The sequence below is a fragment of the Sphaeramia orbicularis genome, chromosome 19, assembly GCF_902148855.1.
Source record: "Sphaeramia orbicularis chromosome 19, fSphaOr1.1, whole genome shotgun sequence".
Lineage (NCBI taxonomy): Eukaryota > Metazoa > Chordata > Actinopteri > Kurtiformes > Apogonidae > Sphaeramia > Sphaeramia orbicularis.
In genome coordinates, this window is record NC_043975.1 from 7,347,099 (window position 1) to 7,368,062 (window position 20,964).

Sequence of the window (20,964 nt, forward strand, 5' to 3'; positions counted from 1 at the left end):
AGGAGATCATGCTGTTTTTTTCTTTTAGTGCGTACCTCAGAGTACAGTTCTTTGTTCCATTTGTTATAAATAATCGAAAAAGTATGAGTTCACAACAGTTTTACTTTAATACGGTAACAACAGCGACTGTAATCTATTACTTCCATCCCTGATTTAGAACGTTGCATAGAGACTCTTCTAGCAAGTTTTTCAAACATCTGCTCTGATTAAACCAGGGGTGCAAACTCATTTTAGTTCAGGGGCCATATTCAGCTAAATTTGATCTGAAGTGGGCCAGACCAGAAAAATAATAACATAATAACCTATAAAAAATGACAACTCCAAATTTTTGTCTTTGTTTTAGTGTAAAAAAAAACCCATTAAATTACTAAAATACTTTTATAAACTATCAAAAAAAAAAAAAAAAAAAACCTGAAAAACTGAAACTTAAATTAAAAAAAATAAGAAAATTTAGTGCAAATTTAACAATATTATTCCTCAAATTCTCATTTCTACATGTGCGTTATGGATCAGATCTACAAAGACACTAAACACTGAGGAACAGGAAGAAAAATAGTTCAAATTGTGCTGAATTTTCTTTAGACGTTTCAGGTTGTTCATATGTGTTCAGGTTATTCACATTTTAGTGTTACAGGATAGATTGGAAATGTAAATATTTTCATAATTTAATGTTATTTTTTTGCATTAAAACAAAGAAAAAAAAATAAGTTGTTAATTCTAGATTTTTTTGGCTTAATTCAAGATTTTTTTTACTTAATTGAAGATTTTATTTTTTTTTTTTGCTTAACTCAAGATGTTTTGCTAAATATGAAATTTTTTTGGTTTAAATGAAGATTTTTTTTTTACTTAATTGAAGTTTTATTTATTTATTTATTTATTTATTTATTGGCTTAATTGAAGATTTTTTTTACTTAATTGAAGATTTTTTATTTTTTGGCTTAATTCAAGATTTTTTTTTACTTAATTGAAGATTTTTTATTTTTTGGCTTAATTCAAGATTTTTTTTAATTTAATTGAAGGGGGGGTTGGCTTAATTCAAGATTTTTTTTACTTAATGGAAGGTTTTTTTTTTTTTTTTGGTTTAATTCAAGGTTTTTTGCTAAATATGAGATTTTTTTGGCTTAAATGAAGATTTTTTTTTACTTAATTGAAGTTTTTTTTGGCTTAATTCAAGATTTTTGTACTTAATTGAAGGGGTTTTTTTGGGCTTAATTCAAGATTTTTTTTTTACTTAATTGAAGTCTTTTTTGGCTTAATTCAAGATTTTTTTACTTAATTGAAGGGGTTTTTTTGGGCTTAATTCAAGATTTTTTTTACTTAATTGAAGATTTTTTTGGCTTCAAGATTTTTATTACTTAATTGAAGATTTTTTTTGGTCTTAATTCAAGATTTTTTGCTAAATATGAGATTTTTTTTGGTTTAAATGAAGATTTTTTTTACTTAATTGAGTTTTTTTTTTTTTTTTTTTTTTTTTTGCTTAATTGAAGTTTTTTTTTTGCTTAATTGAAGTTTTTTTTTTTGCTTAATTGAAGATTAGCATCCATGCACTTCAATGGGACTGAGTGGAACAGTTTTTTTCATTGCCTCAAAACTGGACGGTAATTGGATAAATGCCACGATGTTGTCCCGCCCCCGGACGCCCGGTGTCTCTTGGGGTGAATGGAGCTGTGGGCGGAGCTCAGCTGGGCTGGACGCCAGAATCCCTCGTGCTGATTGGAGGATCAGTCGAAAGGCTGAATCCTGTTTGATTGACAGCTGTTTTCAGATCTGCTCCTTCACTGACACAGTTCAGTTTAATACCGTCGCACATTCTGCTGTGAAATCAGAGATACCACTACGAAATTACTCGTTCATTTCTCGCACTGTAAATAAAACACACTCATTGTACTTGTTTCAATTTAACATAATTTCAGCGTTTTCTTGTTTAGTTGGTACGATAAGGTCACTGACCATTTTCTTAAAAAGGAACGGAGGGACGAATTTATATTTAAATAACTTTGACTTTTTTTTTTTTTTTTTTTGATGTAAGCCGACAATGAGCTTCCCCTCTGAAAGACGAGCAGCCACCACTGGTTACAGATATCTACTATATAGTTCCTATTGATCACTAATAGAAGTCATATTTGGACTTTGATTGAATTATTTGAGTTCTCCTCCAGTTAACTCTTTCAGTGCCATGGGCCGATTAAATCGCCTTTACGAATACAACCTTTAAAGTGCCACGGGCCGATCAGATCGGCTTTGGAGAACACGCCATATTTGTGTACAAACAAACCATCCACCCCCATTTCTTTCTCACATTTCGATGACGTTCTTTCAAATCTTCTTGCAAATTATGATCAATAATGAATCGGCTGCGTCCGGTGCGTTTTGAATCTAAGTAGCAATCGGTCGGATGTTACCGAGCGGTTTTTGACCAAGGAAGAGCTCGCGTTTCGTTTTCTGCTTGGGAAATTTTATGAATGAATTTATGAATGAAATCATATGCAAATTAGATGGCCATTTTGTAGTAATATCGTAAACACAGCGATCTGTCAAAACAGTCCCATCTGCTAGAAAATGAGTTCTGATGACGATTCAGACTTCGATTATAAAAACGACGCGAAATACTGAAAAACGGCCAAATTCTGTGGCACTTTTAAGACTTATTAGCCCCTTAACTGTCTGGCACCGAAAGAGTTAAAGTACCCCCCACTTCTAGACCACAGGCCTCTAACATAGAACAGACCCTGACAAACTCACACATTCTACTTATTGATTCTTGATAGAACATGCCAGTTACAGACACTGGTCCTATTTGTTTTATTTTTATCCCTGGTTTTGTAAATGTTCCAGATCGTCTTGTCTCTTGGAAACCTAGAAACAGACACAAAGTGTGCAGATAAAACACAAAGGCACATGTTCTGTGATGAAACATAGATGTAATTGTGTTCTATGAAAGCAGAACATGAGTAAGGTTGGTTCTGAACATGCCGGACCGTTTAACAACAAACTCCATCCAGAGCTGTTCATTCTTCATCCACCTGCACAGCAGGTGAAGTGTAGTTCTTGGCAGTGTTGTGACTGTAGGAAGTGGGTTTCTCCTCCTCTCAGCTGTCTCTATTTAATGTGAAAGTGTGAAAGTAAAACTGATGTCCTGTTAGCAGCACACTTCACCACCAGTATCTGGAACAGCTGCACAGATTGACTGGTTTTTTTTCTCCCCAGTGAACGCTCTGTCTCTGTCTTCTGGACACATGTATCCTGGTGGAATATCCCCCCATGAGACACAGATATGTTTGAGACACTCTTTGAAAAATGAGATAAGGGGGGTCAGTTCTTCCAGAGTAGAGCTGTGTTGGAGTTCAGTTCCTATCAATCACAGCTTTTTATTTTTCTTCACTGTGTTTTACTGCTGCACCATCTGATATCACTGGATTATCTTCATTTATTACTGCAGCGGATCTTAAAAAACATATTAAACATACGAGGACGAGAAACAATCGTCATAGCAACAAATGAACCGGCAATAAATATCCACTAAAAAAACAGATTATTAGTATTTTAGACAAGTTTCACTTTATTTATTTGTACGTTGTCTGTAAAGTGGGGAAGCAACTGTCATGACCTGAAGGATGTTATGATTAAACTGAAAAGTGTATTTATTTATTTATTTATTTGTTTGTTTGTTTGTTTGTTTGTTTGTTTATCTTTGGGAAAAGTCATGGAGTCATAATAAAAGATTAAAATGCGTACATAAGGCACATATTTTGCTTGATATTACACACCTCAGAAGTTTAGAGAAAACTGCAGATTGGTTCATCAGAAATCAAAAAGGTCAGAATTAATATTTAAAGACGCAGAAATAAGGAAAAAAAAAAACCAAAACAAACAAACAAACAAACACCAGAATCTGAAAAGGCCTTACCAACCCTCTGCAGCTTTAACCTCTTAATCCAAGTCAACAGAGCAAATATGAGATGGAAAATAGAAAGAATGGTTATCAATACTGAGGAAAAATGCATATTATTGTTATTAATATTAATCCGAGGAAAAATACAGTTTGTGTTTGTATATTCTTCTACGTCTTTTTATTACTATTATTATTATTATTATTATTATTATTATTATTATTAATCTGAGTAAAAATACAGTTTATTTGTTAGCATGTTCTTCTACATCTTTATTATTATTATTATTATTATTATTATTGTTGTTGTTGTTGTTGTTACTGTTATTATTATTATTATTATTTATCTGTGGAAAAATACAGTTTATTTGTTAGCATGTTCTTCTATATCTTTATTATTATTATTGTTTTTAAATTATTATTATTATTATTATTATTATTATTATTATTATTATTATTGTTATTATTATTGTTGTTGTTGTTGTTGTTACTGTTATTATTGTTATTTATCAGAGGAAAAATACAGTTTATTTGTTTGCATATTCTTATTATTTTTATAATAATAATAATAATAATAATAATAATAATAATAATTATTATTATTATTATTATTATTATTATTAATCTGCTGAAAAATACAGTTTATGTATTTGCACATTCTTATTATTTTCATTATTGCTATTATTATTCTGAGGAAAAATACAGTTTACTTACTTGCATATTCTTATTCTGATTATTAATCTGCGTTGCATGTAATGTGAGGGGGTAATTGTCAGGACTAAACTCCAGTTTAGGACACTGAAGGTGATTATTTCTAAAAACTCCAGCCCAAGTAGATATTTTGGAAAACTCTTTTTTGTGTTTGCATGTTTCCACTGGGGTAAATGGAGTTTTAGTTTTAGGTCCTGAATGTCGCAGTATGAGACAAATATTACACCATTGTGTTCGGATGAAGCCGCACCTTTTGAAACTTTTTCCACAAATATTTCACATTAATGTTTGAGATGGTGTTAAATTTCACCTTTGTCCACTACTATTAAATTAAAGACTGTTTAAATAAAATTGACAGACAGAGTTATGAACCCGTGTCATGATAGAATAAAACTGTCATTAGGGTTGAACTTAACGGTGTTTGATTATTTGTTTCGGACTTTGACGATCCGCTGATTAAAGCATTAAACAGTGGAAACGTTTTAATAAAGCATCACATTTGACTGTTGAGTGAGTGATGTCGGGGGGCGGCTGGCTTTCATCCCTGGGTGGGGTCTGGGGTCTGGGGTCCGGCTCTTTGGTCCTTTCCCTCTGTGATGTTTGAGGATGAGAGGGGAGGAAGACCTGAATGAGGACCAGATGGAAGTAGGTAGCGGACCTGTATCGTGACCTCAGTCCTCTGCAGAAGATTAAAACCACATGATGCTCCTTTGGTTCAGTCGTACAGGCTGAGGGTGAGTGCCCCCTGGTGGACGTTCGCAGTCACTGTTCTTATCTGTGGTTCAACAGGAGCTGGAGAAGCCCAGTCCTCCTCAGAAACCTCTACCTGCTGATCCCAGGACTTCACGTCTGGGTCGGAGTCCTTCTATGATCCAGGGCCACGCCGTCCTCCCCAGGCCTTCTGCTGTTTGTGGCCCGTTATCCGAAGCACCGAGGCCTTTACGCCCCACCCCACACCCCAACAGGTAACCATATACGACCCATTTGAACCTATAAAGACCTGAACATCCACCATCTACTGATCTAAACTGTTTAATACCTGTTAACCCACTACTCCTGTCGATACATGTCAATAATTGGTGTAAAATACAGTTTGTCGTCTTTTCATGATCATCAGATATGACCCATTTGGACGTTCAGAGGCTCTGTAGTTACCATGGAAACACCATCATCTTCTACAACACTGATTCACCACTAAAACCCAAAACATTTAGTAACAGGCAGAATATTGGTAAACTTGCACTTCAGACATTTCAAAATGTTCATATTTGTTCAGGTTATTCGTGTTTTTGTTAAATGATAGTTTGTTTTAGTGTATATACAGTAAAATGACATGATTATCTTATTTCAAATTTGCATTTATACTACATGATCAGTGAATTAAATATAGGAAAATACTTAATTTTCAGTGAAAAATGTAAAATACTGTGGATGATATTATAACAAATGGAACTAAATTCCTTAAAAGGCTCATATTTTGCTAAACCCACTTTTATTCGTCTTTGGTTCATTTATTTGTATATTTGGACCCGAATAGTTCATAAAGTTGGAATTTGAACCCTCCAGGTGCTGCAAAGGTATCTTTATATTCATTTGGGCAAAAATCAAGTGGGTTTATACAACCTGTTTTAATTCCTGCTTAATTTGTTACGTCTTATAACTAATTACGTCACGACATTTGCACATATAAGGTCCAGATTCCAATGAACATTTCTCGTAGTACGACATAATTGTTTATCAGCAGCAGTGGTTGTAGGAAAAACTGAAAATATGTCCAAACTTCGAGCCGATTACCTAAAATGTTCAGCAGTTGGTTGTATTAACAAACAGTCAACAACCTGGAGGGGGCGGGGCCTGAAGTGGCTCATGTGCATTTAAAGGGCCAGCGCTCCAAACCACCTTTCTGGTGTCATTACTCAGAAATAGGGCTGAAGATGGACTTGTGGAGTTGAATTAATGAAGAATTCAGACCCAAGCAGAACATTTGCAGTTTATGTAGACCACAGGGAAATGTTTGAAAATGCATAATTCCATTAAAAAAAAGCAAAATATCACTCCTTTAAGACACTGATGGTAAAAAGTGTCACTGAGTCTCAACAAGTTGTTTTAATCATTAAGTTAAATGCTGTATTTTTCAGTTCCAGACGCCTGTTATTAAATGTTTTGCACCTTCATAGATGTACTGTAAGTTGTAATACACAGGTCTAAATGATAAGCGGAGGCATAATGCTGTGAAAATTGTCTTATTTTTCTTAAAGGGGTGATATTTGACTTTTTTAAATGGAACCACTAGAAAGGTGGTTTGGAGCGCTGGCCCTTTAAATGCACATGAGCCACTTCAGGCCCCGCCCCCTCCAGGTTGTTGGCTGGGCTGCTCTGTCCCGTTCAACCAACAACTGAACATTTTAGGTAATCAGCTCCAAGTTCAGAGATATTTTTTCAGTTTTTACTACAACCACTGTTGCCGATAAACAATTATGTCGTACTCGGAGAAATGTTCGTTGGAAGTCTGGACCTTATATGTGCAAATGCTGTGATGTAACTAGTAATAGACTTAACAATATTTAATATTTGTTGTCTCTATATTCATGTCTATTGCTATTTATTTGTTGCACTTTGGTAAAGACATCCTGAACCAATTTTGTCGTAACATGGAGTACAATGACAATAAAGCCTATTCTATTCTATTCTATTCTATTCTATTGGAGTTGAATTGATGAAGAATTCAGACCCAAGCAGAGCATTTACAGTTAATGTAAACCATAAAGAAATGCTAGAAAATGCATAATTCCATTTGTGATTTTTGTGATTTAGTGATTTATTCCGAACATGCAATGAAATTTAACATATATGCACTTGCTAAACATACATAATAGTACAAATATCAAGAATCATAACAATCTTAGTCAGAAGAAAAGCAAAATAATTCCATTTACATTTACCCGAGAAGGGGTGGGAAGAAGTATAACTTTTTTAATCCCACCCCCTCTCCCTACAATATTATTAATAATATATGTCCCTCTTCCTTTTACATTACTCTTCTCTATTTATATATCTATTCACACACACACTCATTCATCCATATACACATATATACGTTTATACATATATACACATACAAATACACATATAATCTTTTACCAATGCCTTTCTTAGTTGTGCTGGTGAATAAATAAACAAATAATAACTAACTCAAGGAAGGAAATATATACATAAACAACAGTGAACATATGGTGACAATTAGTAACCCTCTTCCCTATATTTATATATATTTATATATGTATATACATTTAAACAAAAGCAAAATATCACTCCTTTAAGAAAAGTTACATAAAGACAAAAGTTAATTCAGGAGCTGCCACAAAATGAGTCTTGATGGGTTAAAGCACAAATCCTCATTGATCCCATTCTAACCTGAATAAATGTCTTTCTTTGTCTTTTAGACCCAGTCCCAAGCATCCCCCGACTCTACCAAAGCCTTGTATGATCGCCAACGTCAAATACAACAGCTGAGACATGGGCAGAAAGGGACCGTGTTGCGATAAGACACTAAGAAAAACAAAACAAAACAAAAAAAAAAAACATTTGCACTATGAAAACTCTGAAAACCTTAAAAGATGGTGGCTTCTCCGAGGTCTGCTGTGTCCCTTTGGTGCTCTGTCTCTGAATGGTGCTACGAGTCTGAGCTCAGGTACATGTAAAGTATTTATATTCTGTATTTATTGCCACGCAGTGCACTGTGCCAGACACTTTTACTACACAGTAGCAACTTAGGGTTTTTAACTCGTCGTTTACCAATTTCACAATTTTTTTTTTTTTTTTTTGTTCTCCACAGCGGCTCTTCTTTTTTTTTTTTTTTACAAAGGAAAAGAATCCATTTAAATCTGTGAAATTATGATTTGCATAATGAACTTTGTTTTAATGAAGGGATCCCTTTACATAATAGTTTTGTTATATATACTAGCAGTGTAGACGAACAAGTGTAACGTGCAATGTCAGATGAATGTGGAGAAAACGTGTGGGTTTAGTTCAACCCAGTGGATTTACTTAAAGGGGCTATATGTAGTAATGTTATAGGGATTACACTTAATAATAATAATAATAATAATAATAATAATAATAATAATAATAATAATAATAATAATGATGATGATGATGATGATGATGATGATGATGATAATAATAATAATAATAATAACAATGATAATAATAATAATAATGATAATAATAATAATAATGACACAGTGGTTTTATATAGCACTTATTACACTCAGACTTTATTTGTCATTCCATATTTTTTTGTTATTAAACTTTTTATTCGAATAAAAGTGGGTCAGACATGTTGCTCTTCTGTACATGTCAGTAAGTCATAATAACAAAGTAGACAATGAAAGGAAAGTAGATAAACAGTTAAAATTAAATAAACAAATTATTTTTAAAGCCCTCTACATGATCAGTATGATTTTTTATTTTTTATTTTTTTTAAACCTGATGTATACAATTTGATACAGGCAATACACAGTAAATCCACCAGGGGGAGGAATTCATTCACCAGAGGCCTTTCCAGTGAAACTACAAGATTAAATTAACCCTTTCATGCATAGTGGTCTCTACAGTGGACAGATATTCTACAGGTGTTCTCTTGTTTATTCATGGATTTTGTTGTTTTAGTTTCATATCAGCCAACACAATACACTGCAGTTGATAACATTACTGTAACTTGGCTGTTTTTGATAAACCAAATCTAACATGTTTGAGTGTAAATCAATTCCTTGTTATCGTTATTAGACTTTAATTAACAACAAAAGTTGTTTCTTTTTTTTTTTTTTTGGCATATTATCTCCATGAAGTGACTCGTATTGGAGTTCACTACAAACGAAAAGTTAAGGATTTATTTTTTTTTTTTTTGTCTTTTTTTTGTTTGTTTTTTTTGCTATTTGTAAATAAAACTATGTCTGGTCCTTAAAAAAATGTGTTTCAATTCAATTCACACACAAAAAAAGTAAAAAAGCGTTGTGCAAAAATCCCAACTGAAAAAAAAATAGCCCCAAAAAATTTTAAATATCCATAACTTATTGTTTGTAGTGTATGTTAAAATGTGAGAAAACATCAAATTAGCAGCAATTAATGTTTTTATTTCATAGCTCAGTAAATACACGTTTCTTTGCTTTAAAAATTAAATGCTCATTTTTGCAACTCCATGAAAAATAGCTCCATCAAAAAAAAAAATAATAATAATCTCATTGTTTTTTTAAATGCCGAAAGAGGAATAAAGGGAAAAAAAAAATCTTGATTAACATTCTCATAATTCATGCATGAAAGGGTTAATGAGGAAGGAGGAAGAACTTGGACAATTTTAAAAGGAATTATCAATTTGTTAATTTGTTTGTATTATATTATGTTTTTGTTTGTTCAAAAATAGTCATATTTGAGCATTGAGACCCGATGTATCAAATATGATACAAAATTTAAACTCATACATGGAAATTGGTGTCTGAAAAATCTTTTTTTTGTTGTTTTTTTTTTTTTTGTTTTTTTTTTTAGTTCAAAAGGACCAATAAAGGCTCCAGTTTCAAAGAACTGGAATTTTCTGTCAGTGATTTAATGGTTCAGGCTTTACAGGGTTAAAGTTATTTCTAAGTGGTTTTGTTTGTTCAAAAATAATAATATTCGAGCACTGAGACCTGATGTATTAAATATGATACAAAATTCAAACTCATACATGGAAATTGATATTTGAAAAAAAAAAATACTGGAAAAAAGAACTGGAATCTTTCTGTCTGATTTATTGTTTCAGGCTTTACAGGGTTAAAGTTATTTCTTAGTGTTTCTCATCCTCATCTCAACATTGCTGTTACTTTCCAGCAGAGTGACTCACTACTCCCTCTAGTGGTCACATTAATGTGTAAATACATTCAGTTCATATCTGTACAATCCAATAAATACACTGGCATCTGTAGAAGAACTTCACAGCTGTGTATTCTAAACATTTTGGTGATAATTTAAGGTATTTTTCTAATATTTGTGAGTTAAAACACTACATATAGCCCCTTTAAGGTTTTTTTTTTAAGTGAATGCTGTGTAGCAGCTTAGAGCCAGACTGAAAAGGCTTGAAATAACAACAACAACAACAGAAAAACAGCGTTAACGTCCGATCATCAACAGGAAACGAAACGAAAAGAGGTGTGTATTATTCAGTTAGAGTTGAGATACAAGTGTGTTCTTTTAGTTTACATCAGGGGTCTCAAACATGCGGCCCAGGGGCCAAATGCGGCCCGCCAAAGGTTCCAATCCGGCCCCTGGGATGAATTTACAAAGTGCAAAAATTCCACAGTCAAGGCTGTGGAACTCATTTTAGTTCAGGTTCCACATACAGACCAATCAAGTAAAATAATAACATAATAACCTTCAAAAAAATACTGACTCCATATTTTCTTCTGTGTTTGATGTGAAAAAAATATGACATCATGCCTATTAATAATGACAACCTCAAATTTTTGTCTTTGTTTTAGTGCAAAAAATAACATTAAATTATGAAAATATTAACATTTAGAAACGATCCTGTAACAATAAAATGTGAATAATCTGAACAAATATGAACAACCTGAAATATCTAAAGAAAATTCAGCACAATTTGAACTATTTTCTGCCTGTTCCTCAGTGTTTAGTGTCTTTGTAGATCTGATTTATAATGCACATGTAGAAATGATAAGTTGAGGCAGAATATTGTTAAAATTGCACTTATTTTTCTTAAGAAATTTAAGTTAATAGGTTATTCACATCTTTTTTGTTTGGATAGTTTATAAAAGTAAGTATTTTCATAATTTAATATGTTTTTTTTTTTTCACTAAAACAAAGACAATAAGTGTTCAGAGAACGCAAACCTCCGCCAAGCACCCCGAACGGTGTGCATGTGTGGATCGACTATTTCTTTTTAAATTAAACAGTTTCCAGGTTGTTCCATACAGCAGAAAAAGCTGAAGCTTGGTACCAGTCATGTGTATGTCAAATTCCAACCAATATTTGTTGAGTTATAATGAAAAATGTGTGGTAAATGGCATTTTCAATGTTAAATGTAAATGTCCACAGAGTCCACATTCCACAGTGGATGTGGATAATTCTGTGCCAGATACAAGATATTGTTCTAAGCTACAGGTGGATCAAATTGGAGGCTAATCAGTCGTTTTGAATTTTTTTAGGAATTTTCGAAAATTGCTCAATGATAAGAGATAGGAAAATTTGAGATTTGGGGATCTTGCTGTGACCTTGAACTTTGGTCTACTTGGGCCAAAATTTAATGGGTTGGTCCCAGGGCCTAGGCCTATCTGTGGGGAAGATTTGGTAAAGATGGTTGGAATAGTTTTCCTGTAAAGATAGATAGATAGATAGATAGATAGATAGATAGATAGATAGATAGATAGATAGATAGATAGATAGATAGATAGATAGATAGATAGATAGATAGATAGATAGATAGATAGATAGATAGATAGATAGATACTTTATTGATCCTTTGCAGGAAATTGTTTGTTACAACAGCAGCAGTACAAACAGTACAAGCAAACAAACACACTGACCCATCACAAAAGACAAGAATGGCACAAAGAAGTGTTTAAAAACAGAATAAAAGATATATATATATATATATATATATATATATATATATATATATATATATATATATATATATATATATATATATATATATATACACATATATATATATATATACACACACACACACACACACACATATATATATATATATACATATATATATATATACACACACACACACACACACACACACACACACACACACATATATATATATATGTACAGTAAAGTAAATGTAAATTATATATACAGGGTGGGGAAGCAAAATTTACAATGAACATTTAGTTGTTTTTTCTCAGCAGGCACTACGTCAGTTGTTTTGAACCCAAACATATATTGATGTCATAATCATACCTAACACTATTATCCATACCTTTTCAGAAACTTTTGCCCATATGAGTAATCAGGAAAGCAAACGTCAAAGAGTGTGTGATTTCCTGAATGCACTCGTCACACCAAAGGAGATTTCAAAAATAGTTGGAGTGTCCATAAAGACTGTTTATAATGGAAAGAAGAGAATGACTATGAGCAAAACTATTACCAGAAAGTCTGGAAGATACTATTAAAGAAGAATGGGAGAAGTTGTCACCTGAATATTTGAGGAACACTTGCGCAAGTTTCAGGAAGCGTGTGAAGGCAGTTATTGAGAAAGAAGGAGGACACATAGAATAAAAACATTTTCTATTATGTACATTTTCTTGTGGCAAATAAATTCTCATGACTTTCAATAAACTAGTTGGTCATACACTGTCTTTCAATCCCTGCCTCAAAATATTGTCAATTTTGCTTCCCCACCCTGGATAATATGTACAGTAAAGTAAATGTAAATAATACAATACAACAAAACACCTATAGTTTTGTATTGCACAGAATACAATCATTTCTCACACAGCGGTATTGTAAAGTCTAATGGGAGCCGGCGGGAAGGACCTCCTACTGCGTTCAGTCCTGGACCGAGGAGGGATCAGTCTGTGGCTGAAGGTGCTCTCTCTGAACACCTCAAGATGGTGAAGTGGGTGAGATGCGTTCTTCAAAATAGAGTCCAGTTTCCTGAGCATTCTCACCCCAGCTTGCTAACAAACAAACAAACAAACAAACACACAGACAAACAAACACACAAAGCAAAGTGATTGCAGTACCTCCTGGAGGAGGTAAAAATTCTGAGTTGTCATTATTTCTAGGTCATTTTGTTATGATTTTACTGGTCCGGCCCACTGGAGGTCAAATCGGGCTGAACGTGGCCCCTGAAAGAACATGAGTTTGAGAGCCTGATTTACACTGAAGGAGGTAATAAGTCAGAGTGCGATGTGTTAAAAATGTCACTGATTTGCCGTTTCTTTTTCATTAACGAGACCCGAGGAGCTGAGCGGAGAATCGGGGTAGTGAGGTATGAACCGAGCATCGATCTGAAATGAAGCCAGATCAAGGAAGCGTTAATCCCTCTGAGAGCGCATCCTCCTAAATATTTCCCCGCTAAAGGTCATGTGTGTTTGCAGACGGTCCCGCCTCCTTCTGCTTGTATGCACAGAGGAATCCTGGGATTAAAGTATGAAAGCGCAAGAGACATTCTTACAGGCGAAAAAGAAAGAAATAAAGCAAAAAAAAAAAAACGCTGAGAGTGTTTTGGTTTTGACGGCGAGGCGTCCGTATGCAAACCGACAGAGCCTGACTTCCAGAGTCAAACAGAGGAAGCTGAACTGACGTGGGATTTTTCTGTGAAGGAAAAGGACAGATTTACTGGACAAGGACACGTTTCTGTATCTTTAACACTATTCCAGTTCTGTTTAGTGGTTCGACTGAGACACCAGTCCTCCAAAACAGACTGAGACTACGTTCAGACTGCAGGTAAAGGTGGCATAAATCTGATGGTTTTTTTTACCCTTGTATGTATTTTTGTCTTCTGTAGGGGACAGAAGTTTGACAGTTATACTTTAAAAATGCTGTCCATTGCAAAAGACATTCCATTAGAAAATAAATAAATACATAAGGATTTTAAAAATGTATCTGAAAAAAACTGTTGCATTATGCAGTTTCCAATCATCACAGTTGTTTAATGTAGGATGGATAGGAGGATATGCACTGCAAAAATCAAAATTTTACCGAGTGTATTTGTCTCATTTCTAGTCCAAATATCTCATCACACTTAAAATAAGACATAATCATCTAAAGAGTAACTTTTTAGTGAGATATAAGAACTGATTTTTAGACAATAAATCTTGAAAATCTTATTTCAAGAAATCTTACCAAGATAATTTTCACTTTTTCGATTGACAGATTTATTGCTTGAATTAAGCAAAAAAAATCTGCCAGTGGAACAAGTGGAAATTATCTTGGTAAGTTACGCGTAAAAATTTGCCTAATGGAAAAAAAAACAATTTCGCAAAACTCTCGTTTTTCGATGAAAGAGGTGGGGTTTTTTTGGCCATAGAAAAACTGCTAAATTGTGCAAAACTGCAATGGGACGATCTTTGTGCGCAACTAGAATCACATGAATAAAAAAAATCGATGTTGATGGATGTTACAACAAGCGAAGAGGAAGAGTTTTAATAATTTTTCAATCATTTTTTAATTTAGTACGGGATAGAAGGATAACGAGCATTCTAGATTCAAAACAACAAATATTTACAGTCGTCGCCATGTTTACAGAAGGACTTCTCGTGTCATCTCGCGATAATAAATAAACAAATCATCGCATTTGTGATTTAATGGAAAAACCATTTCAGTTTTTTTTGACATTTAGTAAATATCGGTGAAGTTTTGCGCATATGTCCAATGGAAAAGCCACTATTGAAATACAACAAACGTCACAATTCTGCGTCCCAGGAGGAGAAGCGGTGGGAAAAACATATTTCCTTCCGTAAACACATGGTCACATATTACGTCAGGATCTCTTTTGTGCATGTGGGTCACTTCAGGGTCGCATTCAGTTCATACTCAAAACTGATAGAAGTCGCATTTAATGTGTAATATGAACGAACGCACAAAAAAAATCGTATTTCAACCAAAAAATCTGAATTGTGCATTAAGACCTGCTGTCTGAACGTAGCCTTAGCCACAAAAAAACAGCAGATTTATGACTTTATTTTTCTTTTTCTTACCTTTTTGCTTTGGTTTTTCTCCAAATACCGACCTAGAACCTGTTAATATCGTACCAGATATGTTACTTTTTGCTAAAATGTTAATTTACTTGTAGCACTGCGGAATATCTTTAGCACTAATAAGCAGCATTTCCTTTAACACTCAGCTTTTTCATCGGTACGTCGGCTACGAACTGTCGCCGACTGAGTTTTGGACTGTTGTTCCTTTTGATATCCTTTTAATAACGCACTCGTTTTACTCTCATGGCTTTTTCAATATTACATGTTCATGTACTCAACCGTATTATAGTCCGGTCGTCTGACTGAACCCACCGTTAACGTCCATGATTCTTGTATGTTGTGTTACAGGTGAACACATTTTCATGATGAATGCTTTTTTTATGATGATTGTTTGATACGTCAAATGTAAAAAAAAAAAAAAAGAAAGAAAGAAAGAAAGAAAAAAACACAAGTGTCAATGTCTGGATGTCTGGTCATGGTATTTTGATCACTCAGCAGTATTAGTAAAAACTGTTTTTCAATCACTGAAGAATATTCTGGTTATTATTGTCTGTGTCGTTCTTTTTACACCACACATTTGACTGAATCACTGTTAAATACATATATTTAATCAAAAACTGGACTTAACCCTTTCACGCACAGTGGTCACTCCAGTGGACAGTTATTCTACAGCTGTTCTCTTGTATATTCATGGATTTTGTTGTTTTAGTTTCATATCACTCATTTCATATCAAAGTTTTCTGCCATCATTCTGGGTTCATTTTACAAAACTCAAAAATTGATTAAATTTATTCCAAATACATTGATATTTGACTATTCTATTATTTATGTCATATTCTAAACACAGTGTTTAAAATTAATAAATGCATATATCTATGCAAAATACGTTTGAATATAATGTTAATATTATTTGTATGTCGTAAATATTGTAAAATAAATAAATAAATACATAAAATCTATATAATATTGATAATTGAAATAAAACTGTTTAATTTGATATTTACTTTTCTTGTCCATCTGTAACGCTGCCATTTGTCAAAACTCTTACTATTTAGGTTTGATCACATATTTTTTTCCTCTATAACCAATTATTAGGTTGTAAAATAGAGGGTTTAAGGTATACACTGAATACATTTTAGGATGAAAATGTCATAGAAACTTCACTTTTCAGAACTTTGTAGTTCTTGCAACAAAAAAAAAAAAAAAAAAATAGACGTTAATTTTTTGTCCATCCTTTACACAGTAGTTTTTGATATTTTTCATTTAAAAATATTTGAAACTACATTTTTGTCCATCCTTGACACCCTTGACCTCGCCCTTATTTGAGTGTTTTCATGTTATGCTACTTTATATTTATTCTCCTCATCTACTGATCAAAAATGTTTAATAACCTCTGCACCACTGTTCCTATCAATACATGTAAATGAGTTTCAGCTTTCCACAGTTATCAGATATGACCCACTTACAGGTGAAGGTGGAAACACTGTTGTCTTCTGCAACATTATTCATCAGTAAAACCCACGTAGATGCTCCAGTCCTGAACTTGTAAAGACCCAAATGTTCATCTGCCACCAACATTATTCACAGACATAAAGTGTTTAATTATTGGAGTTGGATCAATGACAGTGGATGGAGACACTTGTTTTTATGTTCAGTTTATGAGGATTTTGATGAAAAGACATTTATTTATTTGTTTATTTATTTATTTATTTATTTGCACAAAATAAAAACAGCAATGGAAAAAACAACAACATTCACACAAGTAACAAAATTGTGCAGGAGAGGTTAGAAGCCAAAAAAGAAGGCTTATATGAACACCTCCCCCGAAATGAACGATACGCAAAAAAAAAAAAGAATTAAAAAAATACATTATAACTGAAATGATAAACTAAAGTAAAAACAATAAACATGTAATCCACATTACAAATCATCAAATAAAAATCAAGTGATATACAGCCTTACATTTTTTCATGAATTAAAGTTTTTTCTTACGTTTTCTCTGTTTTAATATAATAACCTTTGAATTTACTCTGAGCTTTTATGAACATGATCAGTGAATTAAATATAGGAAAATACATGATTGTCACTGAAAAATGCAAAATGCAGAGGATACGATTATAATAAATGGTGATAAATCACTTCGGAACGGTTCAATGTAGAGATAAATTCAAATGGAAGTTGCTGCAAAAATAGTTTTAAGTCTTTTAAGGGTTAAACTACATAATATTCTACAACAGCTCTATAAAAATAGCTCAAATGAGGTCAACCTTAAACATCTATAGCAGAAAAATTAATATAAAAACCTCATATATAACAGTGTCAGGGTCAGTTAACTTTAACTTTTCATACTTCATACATATTTTCCTGTTAATGGTGTTTTACTTTTACTTAAAGAACTGCAAAAACTTCCATTTCTTGTGTGGTATCAGTACTTTAACTTAAGTAAAAGATGTGAATACATCTTCCATCATTAAAGAAGTAAGGAGAGATTGTATGATGTTATATTAACCATTTCATGCACGAATTATGAGAACCTTAATCAAAATTTTTTCCTGAGTGTTTTTATTCCTCTTTAGGCATTAAAAAAAACAATGCGATTCAAAATTTTCTTGTGAAAGATAAATAAAATTAAGATAAAATTAAATTAAAATAATTTTTAAAAAATTAAAAAATACATTAAAAAAAATAATAATGAAAAAAAAAAATTCTTATGAACCTATTTTTCATGAAGTTGCAAAAATATCCACTCAGCTGGACACCACACGTTTAATTTTCGACGCACAGAAACATGTATTTACTGATAAATTGTGTGAAAACTATGGGGAGGGCTTGTGATTCTGGGGGTTTATGCTCAGGAGAGATCTACATAATGTTACCAATTCATGTCAGAAAAGATATGTAGTGTCTTAAAACTTTAATAAAGATATGTGTAAAAAAAAAAAAAAAAAAAAAAAGGACAACAAAATCCATGAATATACAAGAGAACAGCTGTTGAATAGCTGTCCACTGTAGTGACCAGTATGTATGAAAGGGTTTAAAAAAAAAAAAAAAAAAGTTACTTTTTTGGAAATGATTAGGATAATTCTCTTAAATTCTATTTAACCCTTTCATGCATGACTTATGAAAAAAAAGTATCTAGATTTTTTTAGATTGATTTTATTACTTAAAATTAGGATAAAGTTGAAATGCATTAAGAATTTTTTTTAAAAATATGGTTTCATTAAGAAGATATTTCACTGTATGAAATCCCAGAGAAAAATTCTAAAACTAAGATGATCCTTTTTTCATTGTATTGCTTTGGGTTTATAGAGACTGCCCCCATGTGGTTTGGAGAATATTGCATTTATAACCCTTTGGAAAGTGAGCTTCAACCACATGTATGTGTCTACAAATGTGGATGTCATGCATGAAAGGGTTCCATTGAATTCTATTTAGTAAAATAAGTCAAATGAGGTCAATATTAAACATCAAGAGCTGAAAAATTAATCAAAAAAAAAAAAAAAAAAAAAAAAAAAAAAAATATATATATATATATATATATATATATATATATATATATATATATATATATATACATATATTTAACAGTAAAACACTGTCAGGGGCCAGTTTACGTCAAACACTTCAATTTACTTTTTGTGGTGTCAGTACTTTTACTAAAGTAAAGGATATAAATACTTATTCCATTATTAACCCTCCGGTATCCCGTCCACCAAGGCCCTTACTAAGCACCAAGCACACTTGTGGAATAATGTCCAAAAAATTTCATACAGTTTGCTTTTAATTCTTTTACATTTTTTTCTATTTCATCAACTTGAGCCATAAATAAAAATACCAAATACTCAATAATTGTCACATTTTTTAACCCTTTAAATGCTGTGTTTGTAATGTAAACAAACCATTTTTTTGGATCCAAAAAACACAAAAAAATATTTATTTTTTTTTCAATGTACTACCTAAAAATTGGATCACATATTATTTGATTTTTTCATCCTGGCATATGTCAATGATTAACATCAACATTGGTTAATTTGCATTATTATTTTTGACGCTAGGTCAAATGTACAAAAATACTAGCATCTGTCACCAAGTGTGCGTAAAATGCACACCTATAAATCAAACTATTAAATATTATTTATTGATTTATTTTTCTGCTCTAATTTGATTTTATTTTTGTAAATCAAGGTCAGCCCTAATCATACATATCAAATAATCCTTCATTTGAATTTTTTTAATCCTTTAAATGATCTCTTTTGATCATGATGTCCCTACATTTTTTGATGCAAAAAACACAAAATATGTTTGTTTGTTGTTGTTTTTTTTTTTAATATACTACATAAAAATTGGATTACATATTATTTGATTTTTGCAGCCTGGCATATGTCAATGATTAACTCCAACATTAACAACGTTAATAAATTCATTTAGACCCTCACCTCTCAAATGAAGCCCAGATATCAGTAAAAGCAGGATTTATGTCTTAATGCTTTTAGATCAAAAACAGTGGTTCTAATGGAAGAAATAGTGCGTTTTAGGCACACTTGGCAGACAGATGCTAGTCTTATAATTTTCTTTTGTTTACAATGTGCACATTTTAGTTGGTGGCCAGAATTTTAAAGATCATGCAAAAATGAACAACTTTTGAATTCTAACCTTATTTAAATTGTGGAAAATAATATGAAGTTTTTTAACAGGAAGTGCAAAGTGTGCCTAAAAGGCGCACCTGGATACCGGAGGGTTAACCATGTAGGGAAACATGTTATATATATTTTTTTAAATGGAAATAATTACACTGGGTTACAAAAAAATGTTTTTTGCAAGTTGTCTAGGTTTTTTCAACTGAATTTTGCACCACTAAATCCAAAAATGACATCTGTTTTTCTCAGTCAGGTCAGGGGTTTTTTTTGCTAATTTGATTTTGAAAAATTTTATCTTCTCACAAAATATAATAATTAATACCAAAAATAAGATTGGTAAGCACACTTTATGAAACTTGTGACTTGATTCCTGTTAGGTACAATGGTGTATTCACCACAGATGTAGCAGAATACGTCAGGCTTATTTTTGCAACATCTTCTAGTCGAAGCCATTTCATTCACCTTTAATATTAAAAAAAACATTAATCATAAATTGGCAAAAGTAAAATCTTCAGAACTCGTTTATTGCAAGAAATATGAAAGAATTTTGTATCATATGATGTGAAAATGCCCATAAATGTAAGCAAAAATGTTCAAAAGCCAATATGTAGCATAGTTCAGAAAGTTGACCTGATTGAGCAAAATTAATGTGATTTTTAGATTCAGCACACCAAAATTATCCTAAATCAGCTCAAAAAAATTTAAACAATAAATTTGTTGTTGACCAGTGATATCATTACATTGGTTTGTTTGGTTTAAATTGATATCATTGCTTCCAAAATGCCTCAGAGATGGTTTTTATTTAATTTCTCTCAACATTGATTTTGTTTTTTTTATCCATTACTGTGATTTTAAATGTTCTACAACTAAAATTCTAAAATATTTTTCATCCTCTGATTGTAAATACTAATTTTCTACCACAACTAACCATCTACTTTCTTCACATCTCACTTTAAACCTTAAGGAAATATTGATGTTTATAACCTATATGGACAAAAATATTGGGACACAT

The 20,964-nt window shown here is 32.2% G+C and overlaps 1 protein-coding gene across 1 annotated transcript in view; it reads left to right on the plus strand.

Annotated features, from left to right (window-relative positions):
* Window positions 1-8,662, plus strand: part of adam12a (ADAM metallopeptidase domain 12a) — a 505,639-nt gene extending 496,977 nt beyond the window's left edge. The window contains exons 22-23 of the mRNA XM_030122462.1: window positions 5,390-5,565; window positions 8,044-8,662. Of these exons, the coding sequence (XP_029978322.1) occupies window positions 5,390-5,565; window positions 8,044-8,113 (246 nt within the window). The 3' untranslated portion in view covers window positions 8,114-8,662. The remainder of the gene's footprint in view (window positions 1-5,389; window positions 5,566-8,043) is intronic.
* Window positions 8,663-20,964: the final 12,302 nt, after the last annotated feature.